This window comes from Emiliania huxleyi, assembly GCF_000372725.1.
Source record: "Emiliania huxleyi CCMP1516 chromosome Unknown EMIHUscaffold_138, whole genome shotgun sequence".
Taxonomy (NCBI): Eukaryota; Haptophyta; order Isochrysidales; family Noelaerhabdaceae; genus Emiliania; species Emiliania huxleyi.
This window is the reverse complement of record NW_005201213.1, coordinates 27,236-38,499: the sequence shown is the minus strand read 5'-3', so window position 1 is coordinate 38,499 and position 11,264 is coordinate 27,236. Positions and strand designations below refer to the sequence as shown.

Genomic DNA, 11,264 nt, shown 5'->3' with positions numbered 1-11,264 from the left:
AGGGGGGGGGGGGACCTACGCACAGGTGCCGCACACACACGCACCGGGCCGGTGCTTGCACTTTGAATGCCGTGCCGGCTCCTGCCCGTGTCCGGGTGTGGAGATGCGAGGGTCGCCCCCCCTTGCCCCACCACTTTGTGTGTGTGGAGACGTTTACCTTACCTCACCCTACCTCACACACAGGTGCGGCGACCACGCGGCCCTGCTCGAGGGGCTGGCGGCGGGGAGCGCCGACCTCGTGGTCTTCAACCTCGGCTATCTCCCCGGCGGCGACAAGTCGATTGTCACGACCGCCGAGGGCACCGTGCGCGCGATGAGCGCGGCAGAGGCTGCGGTTGCGCCGGGCGGGTGCGTGAGCGTCGCTCTCTACCCGGGACACGAGGAGGGGTCGAGGGAGGCGGAGGCGGTGCTGGAGCACGCCGCGCGCTTGCCGCAGGGAGGCTGGTCCGTGCTCTCGTCGCAGTGGATCAACCAGCGCTCCAAGCGGAGCGGCAGCCCCGCGCCGTCCCTGCTGCTCCTGCAGCGAATGCACTGAGTGACAGAGCTGGCGCCGTTCTGCTTTGGTGACCCCCCCTTCTTCTCCAGGTTCGTGACCGGTGTTACACGCGATTCACGGTGACAAAACACGTGGCCCCCTTAAATCCTTTAGCGTTTAGGGAGGGAGAGCGGAGAGTGGATTCGGCCAATTCATAAGACTGAGAAATTTCACAATCCGATTCGCGATTGAGCTTTTTTGAGGACAATACATACGGATCATACGCAATCGCAAAGCTGCTTGAAAGCTCACCGAACCAAACGCGAAATGGACGAACTCCACACTCTCTCGCTCTCACAACAGATGAAGCGAAAGAAGACAGAACGCATGGAACACCAACACCATACTAGTCTTTTACTTTTGGTTCTGAATCCAGCTCGCCGTCCAGAAGGAGGAGGTGATCGAGCCATTGAGCTTCCGCGCGCACGCCAGTCTCTCGGGCAGGTCAGGTCGCGCCTATTGACAAGATGCTCGCGGGGGCCTGAGCGGCGCAATTCGTAGCCACCTTCCCCTCCCGTGACTTGGGCCGCGCGTCAATCAGCCGCTCGTCGTTCTCGACAACCTGTGGCCACGAGCGCACCTCGGCGCACCGCGCCGCTGAGTAGAACCGTTGGCTCGCATTGCACTTGAGAGCCTCCAGCCGCGCAATCCGGGCGCGCGGGGCGTCGAAGGAGCACGGGTGCGCGCGCGGAAAGCGATGGGTGCCGGTCTCAAGCCATGGACTGCCATAGATGCGGCCGGCCTCGTGGATATGCACGTGGCGCTTTCTGCTCCTCCTCGCCCACTCGTAGAGCCTATCTAGATCTCCAAGTGTGTGGCCGGTGTGACGCGCGCCAGTCTACTCCACGCGCGGTGCCGATTGGCGAGGTAGATGGGGCCGGTGGCGGCGAGCGGAGACGACCTACCGGAGAACGGACTGCGGTCGCGCGGCGGCACGCTCTCGGACAACATCTATGTCACAGAGCCCTCTGCTTTCTCGGCTACGGCTGCTCTCCGCTCTCCTGTTCTTGTATGTCACGTCCTTGGCCGAGCTCAGGTCCAGTATGAGGGCCGCAAACAGGGGATGGCGCGGAGGAGCCGCCATAAACGCGTTGGGGACGGCCTAGCGAAGTGGCGTCGCAAGCTTTGGGGAAAGGGCGGAGGGCGGGGGAGGGAGGGCTCTCGAGAGATGTCTTCATGATGGCGTTTTGGAGCGCCTCCGACCGGCGTCGCACACATGTCGCATTGGCGCAGGAGCCAATGTCACGCCTGGAGCGGCCGAGGTTGGGTACTTCTGTGTGCTCGGGCGAAGGTGCGGTCTGGATGCGGCGGGCCTGCAGCAGCGGTCGAACAGAAGGTCCTTCTTCTCGAGGTGGCCAAAGGCGGCCACGCCGTTGGTGAGCGGCAGCGCCTATGCTGCTGGCTCGGGAGGCATCGCTCCCGCAGTGGAGGCGAGGGGAGTACGGCCCGCGCCTCGAACGGGCGGAGGCAATGCACGTCCAGGTCAATGTACACGCCGCCGAAGAGGTAGAGGTAAAAGTAGCGGGCGGCATCAACGCGCTTGATATGAGAGTCGTACCTGAAGCGAAGGCGTGGGAGCCCAATGGGAGTCCACACCTCACGTTGGCGTCCTCATTCTGTCCTGCGCACCCGTCGTAAGTGGAGAGGAAGGAGGGAAAGAATGTTTGAACGAGGCGCCGATTAGCGTCGTCGGACCAGAGGAAGAGGGTCCAATTTGCGGGAAGCACGCGAGCACACCGTGCGCGCCAACGCGCGTGATCTGGCAGCAGTGGACCACACGCCTGCCACGACTGGTGCAGCGTCGGCGGCACGATGAGGCTGTGTGCACGGCGAATCCACTCCTCATACTCGAGCTCGAGGAGGTTGGGGCTGGATCCGAGGCGTCTCAGGTGCGCGTCGACTGCGTGCGGCGGCGAGAACACGTGCGGCGGGCTCGGAAGGGCGCCGCCGCTGTCGATGCAAGCGTCGCGCGGCATATTCTACTGAACACGGAGGTGTATTGCAGGCGATTTTACGCTCTGCAAAGGCCCTTCCAGTCTACGCACTCTTGCAGACTCCTGGGACACCTTCTTGCGCCTCCCGGGGAGGAGGCAAATGCTGCTGGGCTTTCCAATCAAACTCAGTATTCACGGTCGTGGCTCGGCGATCTTGAAAATCCGCTGTGCGCTTCTTAGCTCCCCGGCCCTGGATGTGAGGTTGATGACTGCACTCCAAGTGCTCCAAGGGGGGCATAGTCCCATACATCGAGATCTCTGCGGGACACCAGCCAGCCAGTAGATTTGTTGAGTGGAGATCGTAGATGCCGACCGATTAGAGATCTTCCACACACAGCATCTCTCACAAAACTCAGAGATCTTTAACTGAAGATAGAGATCTTGAGCCGCCATCGGCACCTCGAGATCTCAGGCCGGAGACGGAGATGTCAGCGCATTCACTTTCTGCAAAGCCATACATGGCCACGACCCGGCATGCAAGCTCGGTGTAGCCCTGAGCGGGATCACTCCTTTGCAGGTTCATAGAGATCTGGGGCTCACAGAGTCTCGCCGCAATAGCGGCGATACCGACTGACCCAGCGCTTATCCTTGCCAGCCGAGGCTCGCTCGCGACGCTTCATCCATCAGTCCCCGAGTGCCTCGTCAATGTGAGCGCCTCATACAGGCCGGGCGGCTACCAGCTAAATGCACACAAGCGCCTCGCACTCATGCGCCTGTGTGGGCTCGATGACCCCACCACAGCACAGGGCCGGCGCTTACTTGACGGCGCGCTGCGCACGCTGCGCAACACGTTCTCCTTTATCGGCTTGGCTGAGCGCTGGAACGAGACGCTTGGGCTGCTTCACCGGTACACCGGCTGTGAGGAGTGGAGACTCTACAGCAATATGCACCTGACAAAGTCGCATGGGGGCAGAGCACACCAGGTAGCATCCTCGTCAGATGGAACAGGGAAACTCCGAGCCCATCTCAAAGCCACTTGCTCGGCGAAGCTCAGGACCGCCTTTGCGGCCGATTCAGAGCTGTACTGGGCGGCCGCATCCATCTATGAGGAGCAGATTGCTGCTATGCGAGATGTGCACGACGAACGCATGCGCTAGCATGTTCGCGCCTATACAGTACTGGGCCCGCGGCGCTGGCTGGCGCAGAGTCGTGCTGCGTAGCCGGTCGAGCGGCGGTCGCGGAGCATGGGGAACGCGACGGCGAGTGGCATGGGGAACGTCGACTATAATCCCTACTGAACACAGAGGTGTTTTGCAGGCGATTTTACGCTCTGCAAAGGCCCTTCCAGTCTACGCACGTCAGTTACAGAAAACACGCCTGCGTGGATCGCGTCACACCAATCCTCGCTACCCAACGCGGCCAAAGGATATCACCCTCGAGAACCGAGAGAACACCGGCAGAAAAAGAAAAAAACCCGGCGCGAGATCGCACGAGATCGCGCGATTCCGCAGCACCTCGGCGAAGTGGATGGGTTGGGGGCGAGGGGGCGAAAGTGCTCAGTGCGGTAGATGGTGAGCTCGGGGCGCGTGCCAAGACAAAAAGAATATAAACAGCCGGACAGCTGAGCAGCGCCGAGCTCCGCCTCGCGCCGGTGATGGCTTGACGCTCGGCAGCATGTCCATCAGATGTCTCAGTAGAAACGGTTACGCGTGAATCCGATTCAGCTCTGTTTCACTGCTGTGCCGCGTGGGCGAGCAAGACACGTCTTGAGCGGCTACTTGTTGTCAAGTCAAGTCAAGTGACGGTTGCCGCGGTCCTCCTCATCGTCGGCCGCCAGGCCGCCATCACCGATGTCTCGCAGATTCGGTACAACCAATTCAGTGTGACTACCGATGCGAATGGCGCGGTGACCTTCCACGACAACGAGGATGCCCTACCAACACGACATGCTGCAGGAATGCCGTGGCAAAGTCCATTGCCGCCGAGTCTGACTTCCAGCTCTACACTCCTCGCATGACCTTTAACGGGAATCGGCGCCAGATGACCATCACTGCCTCCCGCATGTCGCCCCAGCTCGTCATGGTGCGCTCCAGCGACGGCATCCTCTACTCGGTGGACAGCCCGGCCTCCTACGAATGCCCTGCAGGAGCTGTCGCCGCAACCGCCGACGCCCCCGCCCGGCCCTCCGACACCGCCCCCAGCCCCCCGAAGCCCGCCTCTGCTTTCCGAGAACAAGGCAGAAGCAGATGGCTGCGGCGGTGGCTGCATCGGCGGCATCGTTGGCGGCCTCTCCGGATTGGTCTTCGGCGTCTTTGGCGGCGGGTACGCACCCACTGCCGTGCCTGCCTGCTCGTGCCAATTGCGTCATCACAGCCCGCGTCCCCGTCGCGTGCACAGGATGTGGTACCTGAAGAAGAAGAAGCAGCAGCAGAGGCAGGGCGGCGGCAATGATGTCGAGGTCACGGGGGGCAAGGTCTGAAAAACGCAGCGAACACAGTACGAGCGTAGTTACCCGGCTCTCGTCATATCGCCTGTACGTAGGGAAGGGTCGACAGGACCGGAGCGACCGCAGTGGCGCAGGCCGGATGGACAGGAGTGCTACGTGGAGAGCAGGCTGGCCGGAGTTAAGAGGAGAAGGACAGGACAGGGTGAGGAGACAGGGATGCCGACAGGGAGACCGCCGGGAGAGTAGAGTAGTAGTACCCCCCACCCCCCACCCGCCCCACCATGCCCCTCCCTGAACCCCCACCGCCTGAGGACCCTGAATATGCCCGACGTACTCGGGCCCCGCCACGCGAGAGCGGAGCTGACCTACGGGGCAGTGTGGATGCGATAGTGGTGTGCCACGAGAGTGAGATAACAAGTAAAGTAAAGAAAGAAGCTCCCCGCATACGTTGTCTATGTGTAATGACCGCGCAAGATATAAAGGGTGGCTAAGGGCTCTGCCCGCAAGGCGCCCGCGTCGCAGACGCGGTACCATTGACAAAATCTGCTATACCCCCACACGAGCAAATAGCAAAATCCGAATACCGTGCACGAACTGCGTGATGTGAGCCGTGCAAGCCTTCAGCTGGTGCCAAGACATCCGTAAAATTGAAGCCAAGAACGTCCGCCAAATCCGTGCTTTCGGAGCAACTGGGGACGACACGCTGCGGAATCGGATCGAGCCCATGGAGGAGGAGGGTGCAGTCGGCGAATCGGAGGAGGATGAGGAGGGCGCAGTCGTCGACGTTGGCGTGTCTGACTCAGAGGAGGAGTTGGAGGTGCTCCAGCAACCTAACCTGATCCAGAAGCTCGCCGACGTTGTCAGGTTACGTGCGTCATGCGTGATCGAGCTTGAGGGAGGAGCTCAGCTGACGATTCGGCCGGCCACCCAGCGCCGCCGCCCACCGCCACCCACAAAGCGCCTGCTCTACTATCCCGTACCTGGCTGGCTGACGCTCGCCCCCCCCGCTCCACTTTCCCCTGACCATGCCCGTGATAGCACCATCACTGTCGCCGTCCTGGTTTTGAACGTGGCAGCTAGGCTCTAGGGACTCGGTAGTCGTGACCCGGTGACCGCCCCCTGAGTGTGAGGAGCAGGAGAGAGAGAGCTTTGTGGTGTTGGTGTACGCAATAACGGGACAGGGTGGTTGTTCTCTCCATCTCCCCTTCTAGCTCTTAGCATGAGCTGCGCCCTGTGTCCGACCCCTTTTGCGCAGCAACACCTTAAACTTTCAGGCCCTCCAAATTCGGGTCGGAGCGTAGCGGAGTGGGCCCCGAGTTTGAAAAGGGCGACGGACGCTTGCGTCCTAGCCTCCAACAACGCCTCCCCGGCGCAGAGGGGCCTCCGGAGGGATGCTCAACCGCTCCACGCCACGCCGCTTGCGGCGGTGAGTGAGTATTCTTGATACGAAACCACGACGACACACACCAGTCGACTCGCATCGGTTGCCTCCATGAACGGCGGAGCTATTCTCGCGTCCACACCACACCTGGCTCCAACGTGGACACGCCCATAGCTGGGGACACTACTAGGTCACGCATGGCATCAGAAGTTTGATCTCTGGGCCCCGAAAGGCATCTCTAGCAGCGTCGTTACGCATGCGCCCTCCCCTCCTGGCGCATACGCCTCACGTCTCGACAGAGCGTAAGCCCTTGGCGTGTGACGAGACGAGTTTCTTCGCCATCGCAGCGAGCAGCACACCACTCGCCGCAGCAGCCGGAGGCATCGCCGCAGCACTGTCTGCGCCGCGGTCCCGCACCCGTCGACGAAGCTCCCCCCGCGGAAGACCGCGCGTAGCGACGCCTTGACGATCGAGATGAGCTCGCTTGAAGCTCGCCCACCTACTGCCCCTGAGAGTTGGTTACCGAGTGGGATCAGCTCCCCCCCTTGGGATCGAAGCCGCCACACCTCGCACCCAACATCCCAGGCGGGATCAGAGAGAGACTCCGCACCGGACACCGCCCGGGCACAGACCCCCTACCCGTCGGACTACGCCTGGACCCCTCACAGAGCAGCCCACGCACAGGTCACACGCATCGGCAGATTTGACACCTGGTTCAGGCGTAGACAGCACACACTGGTCACAGTTGCATAGCCCTGCCGGGGGGGACGAGTTCGCAAGGTTAATATTAAAAGAATACAAAGTGGTGACAACCACTGAGTTCTCAGTGGACGAACGAGCGTCGACTGAACAGAAGATGGGTGTCAAAACACCGGTGTCGGAGGCAGGCGATGGCCAGCCTCAACGACGGGATGGCTGCAAAGCAACCGACGCCCCTCTCGTACAAGTCAATCCTCGGTCGTAGTTGCCCATTTCCTCTCAGCATCCTGACTCGCCCCAGCCGCCTCAGCATCCCTTCTCGCACCAGTTCGACGTCTCCGATCACCTCTCTCGCTGCACGACCCACTCTCTCCTCCACAGGTGGTTTTGCCCCACCAAAGCGCTCGTCTCCCAACTCCAGCGTCGTCCACCCCATGAACCTGTCGATCTCCTCGTCGCCCACGCCCTTGTTCCCCATGTACTCCAGCATAAGCTCGTCGTCCTCCTCAGCATAGCTCCCTCCTCCCACCATGTCGCCTCTCGACTCCGCTCCATCGATCCCACTCCGGCCGCTGCTCCCCGCTGCCTCGCTATCGCCTCCGCTCTCCACTTCCATCTGAACTTCTTCTCTCTGCTCACCACTGACTGACTGATTGACCGACTGACTCAAGTACTGATTGACTGAATGACTGCCTTGACCCCACCCTGAGTCTGAAATTCTCGCTTCTCTGTCCACCTTAGCCTTCTTTCTGCCTGTCCTATGCCCAACCCGCCTCCACATCTCCACCTCCTCATCGCATCCGCTCGAGTCTGATTCCGAAATCTCCATCTCTTCGCTCTGATCCGCCTCAGCTTGCCTCCTCTCCTCTCTCACCCGCCGATTGCTCTCCTCCAACGACCACTGAATCGCCTTCTCCTCCCGTTCCTCGCTCCGACGCAGCCATTTCTCCACTCTTCCAGTCCCCTCTCCACTCATATAGCGTCCGTCCAACCCGCTCACCATGTGCTTTTGCACTTCCGCATCCCGAATCGCATCCACCCTCTGTCCGCCCACAAAACATCGCCACCCAAAAGGCCCCATCTGAAGTAAGGTCTCAGCGCTCCGCACCGATCGCGTCTTCTTTTCCTGCACCTTTGCCCTCTCCCTCTTAGCTGACGTCTCCATCCGCGCCTCCTCCCCTCTCGGCACCATCTCCCTCACGGCCCCTTCCACCAAGCGAGCCCCTTGTCCCCGACGGTACAAATCATCTTCGTTCGCACGTACACGATGACTTCCTGTCTCCCTGCGCCGCTTCTCCTCCCCCTGTTGCGCGACCTCCTCTAGCCTCTCCTCGTACACCAGCAGTTCCTCGTTGATATTTCCCCATAGATTTCTCAGCGCCTCCACTACTTTCCTCTCTCCTCCCTCCTCTCCGTCCTCGTCCGATCGCACCATCCCTGCCGCCGCCACACACACACACTCACACACACTCACGCTTGCGGCGGTCCTCTTCCCAGCTCGCGCTGAGGGCCCAGAAGTTATTATACTAGAGAGAGAGAGACTTCGGTGGGACGGACGGAAAACACCCCCCCCTTTTATGCCTGACCCTGGGCATGGCCCCTCGATCTCCTCCTCCATCGCGACGTTGTGCAACTCACCCCGTGAGTACCCGCGGTAAAATGTCTAGATAGCGGCGCTATGACCTATATCTGAGCCCTGGCACCCCTGGCTGTCAGGCTATCAGGTGCTGTCAGGTGATCTGTCGGGGACCGTGTCGGGCTGTCGGGCACTGTCAGGCACTGTCCCGCACGCACGCCTTCGAGGTCAGCTGCGGCCGAGCGACGATCGGCTCGTCTTCTCCGATCGCTGGGCGGTCACTCTCCGGCCCATTACCCGCCTGCCGATCACCTGTCGCCGCGCGCTGGCCGCTCGCCTTCCCCAGAGAAGAACTTTGCCGATCAAAGAGATAAATTTCCGATTTCGTGCACAAAGAGCACAAAGGTGGCACCCTCGGCCAGCTGAAGCTCTCGACTCTTCGACCGAGCTCTGGACGATGCCGACCTCAAACCACCAGCGCCAGCAACGACGTGCCTCGGCTCGCCGCGCATCTGTTGCGACCGACGACGTGCCCGACGCCGTCCCGCGGCCGCAAGGAAGAGGCCCGCGCAACCACTTCTGGGACCCGCGGCCGCCGGGCGTGTGGCGGCACAACGAGTCGAACGAACCGTACCAGAGCAGAGCGGCGCGTCTCGCGAGCGCCCGCGGCCGCCACGCCGCCGCCGTCCGCGGCCGACGGTGGTCGCGAATCAACGCGCCGCGGTGCACCGCTGCGCCTGCTTCCTTGCGCGCCGCTGGACGTCGGCCGAGAAGACCGCTTCCCTCTGGGGACCCGACTCCGCGAAGATCGCGCGCGCGTCGTGAGTGGCGGCGCGCGCGCGATCTCTGTTCCCGGGCACGCCGGTCGCAGTGACATGGGATCCCAGGCTCAAAAGCGCTCAACAGCGAGCTGCTCCTCCTCCTGCCGCCGCTCCGCTCACCGAGACAACTCGGTGCCGCCGTTCTCGCCGCCGCCGCCGCCGCCGCCGCCTCCGCCGCCGCCGCCGCCGCCGCCTCCGCCTCGCGCCTTGCCTCCGTCACCGCCGCCCTCCATCTCGCAGCGGCGCGTCCCTCTGATGGCGCGGGCTCCTCGCTCGTTGGCGCCTCGCGCCCTCGCCGCCGCCCCCCCCTCTCGCCGCCGCTCCGCTCGTGGCCGCCCCATCCCCTGTCAATCCCGCCGCCTCCCCTGCCAATCCCCCGCACCACCGCCGCCACCGCCTCGCGCGTTTAGCGGGCCTTTAAGCTTAGGAATCCTAAATAGTAAAAAATAGGAGGACAGCATAAAGAATTTAGACAATGCAACTCTCTCTCCTATGGCGTCAGTAGGTCAGCCTTGCACGTCGGGTGGAAGTCGGGCGGCGCCTTCTGCGGCACCGGCCTCGGTAACGGCTCCGACCGCTCGACGGCGGACAGCCGATACTTCTCGTAGACGAGCCACTCCGGCGCGTGTCTGGTGGTCGTCCGCACCCCATATGGCACCTCTTCCGCCGGGGCCGGCCGCACCAATGGGATCGCCTCGTCCAGGTATCCCGCCATGTCGAGGTCGCCTCCGGCCGCTTGTCGTTTGGCCTCGTCCGACAGGTACCTTCGGAGCTCCAGCGTGTCGGTGATGTCCCGCTCTCGCCTCTCATTGAACAGCCGGTCCCCGTCCGCGGCTGCTCTCCTCGTGGCCGCCACGCCCGCATAGTCGTGCCTTCCAATTATGGCGTCAACCATGTCGCGCGGGCGGCCAAGCCACCCGTCGCCGTAGATGTCGGCGACCAGGTCAATCGCTATCATCACTTGCGCCCTCGTGCCGGGGTCTATGATCGCGTTGATCGCTACCGCTGTCAAGGTTCCGTGATCGTGGGGTAGCTCCTGCGAGAAGCTGGTAATGACGTGCTCGAACGCCGGTGCCTCACCCCGCATACCCGCGTAGTGCACTGGCAGCTTCGCATACGCTGGCACCATAAAGGGCAGCGCCGCCTCGACCGCCGCTTCCGCCGCGGCTCGTACCGCCCCGGTCTGCCCTTGTGGCACCTCGACCGTCGGTAGTAGCCCTCCTGTCAGCAGCACCGTCGGCTGCGTCGCGCAGGTCGCGAGGCACACGATGAATGCCATCGCGCCTCCCATCTGTCGATTGGTGGCGCCACCGCGCGGCGTGGCGGTCCCCCGGCCGCCGTTCAGTCGCTTGGCATTCTCCCTCCATGCGGCACTGCCGAAGGCGCTACCCGCCGGCCCGACGCCCTCTTCGGGCTCGCCAGCCGCCGGTGGCGCGCCCGCTTTCTCCCCCGGCCCGACGCCCTCATCGGGCCCGCCGGCCGCCGGTCGGGCGCCTGCGCTCTTCCCCGGCCCCGCGGCCCGACGCCCTTATCGGGCCCGCCGCGGGCACGCCGGTCGCAGTGACATGGGATCCCAGGCTCAAAAGCGCTCAACAGCGAGCTGCTCCTCCTCCTGCCGCCGCTCCGCTCACCGAGACAACTCGGTGCCGCCGTTCTCGCCGCCGCCGCCGCCGCCGCCGCCTCCGCCGCCGCCGCCGCCGCCGCCGCCGCCTCGCGCCTTGCCTCCGTCACCGCCGCCCTCCATCTCGCAGCGGCGCGTCCCTCTGATGGCGCGGGCTCCTCGCTCGTTGGCGCCTCGCGCCCTCGCCGCCGCCCCCCCTCTCGCCGCCGCTCCGCTCGTGGCCGCCCCATCCCCTGTCAATCCCGCCGCCT

General features: G+C 63.3%; 3 protein-coding genes across 3 annotated transcripts in view; 2 read left to right on the top strand and 1 right to left on the bottom strand.

Moving 5' to 3' along the window:
• Nucleotides 1–535, top strand: part of EMIHUDRAFT_110656 (hypothetical protein) — a gene marked incomplete at both ends in the record, with an annotated part of 1,785 nt that extends 1,250 nt beyond the window's left edge. Inside the window, one exon of the mRNA XM_005788103.1 lies at nucleotides 184–535. Coding sequence (XP_005788160.1) covers nucleotides 184–535 — 352 coding nt within the window. The remainder of the gene's footprint in view (nucleotides 1–183) is intronic.
• A 203-nt stretch (nucleotides 536–738) lies between these two features.
• EMIHUDRAFT_467350 (hypothetical protein) lies at nucleotides 739–2,517 on the bottom strand. The gene is made up of 8 exons (XM_005788102.1): nucleotides 2,165–2,517; nucleotides 1,988–2,093; nucleotides 1,849–1,925; nucleotides 1,732–1,783; nucleotides 1,537–1,637; nucleotides 1,392–1,436; nucleotides 1,068–1,329; nucleotides 739–991 (listed from the first exon to the last, which is right to left on the bottom strand). The coding sequence occupies exons 1-8, from the start codon at nucleotides 2,509–2,511 to the stop codon at nucleotides 890–892; spliced, it is 1,092 nt and encodes a 363-aa protein (XP_005788159.1). The 5' UTR covers nucleotides 2,512–2,517; the 3' UTR covers nucleotides 739–889.
• A 6,651-nt stretch (nucleotides 2,518–9,168) lies between these two features.
• Nucleotides 9,169–9,857, top strand: EMIHUDRAFT_440887 (Hypothetical protein; the record flags this gene model as incomplete). Its single annotated transcript, XM_005788101.1, has 2 exons — nucleotides 9,169–9,375; nucleotides 9,414–9,857. Coding segments are annotated over 2 exons (442 nt in total), but the record flags the coding sequence as incomplete, so codon positions are not given.
• Between the last annotated feature and the right edge of the window lie 1,407 nt (nucleotides 9,858–11,264).

Excerpts from the sequence above, each read along its gene's own strand:
- EMIHUDRAFT_467350 (XM_005788102.1), bottom strand. The coding sequence starts at position 2,511 with ATGCCGCGCGACGCTTGCATCGACAGCGGCGGCGCCCTTCCGAGCCCG. Across the intron at positions 2,094-2,164 it reads TTCCTCTCCACTTACGACGG|GTACGACTCTCATATCAAGC; the intron begins GTGCGCAGGACA and ends CCTTCGCTTCAG. Across the intron at positions 992-1,067 it reads ACGACGAGCGGCTGATTGAC|GCGCGACCTGACCTGCCCGA; the intron begins GCGCGGCCCAAG and ends TCTTGTCAATAG.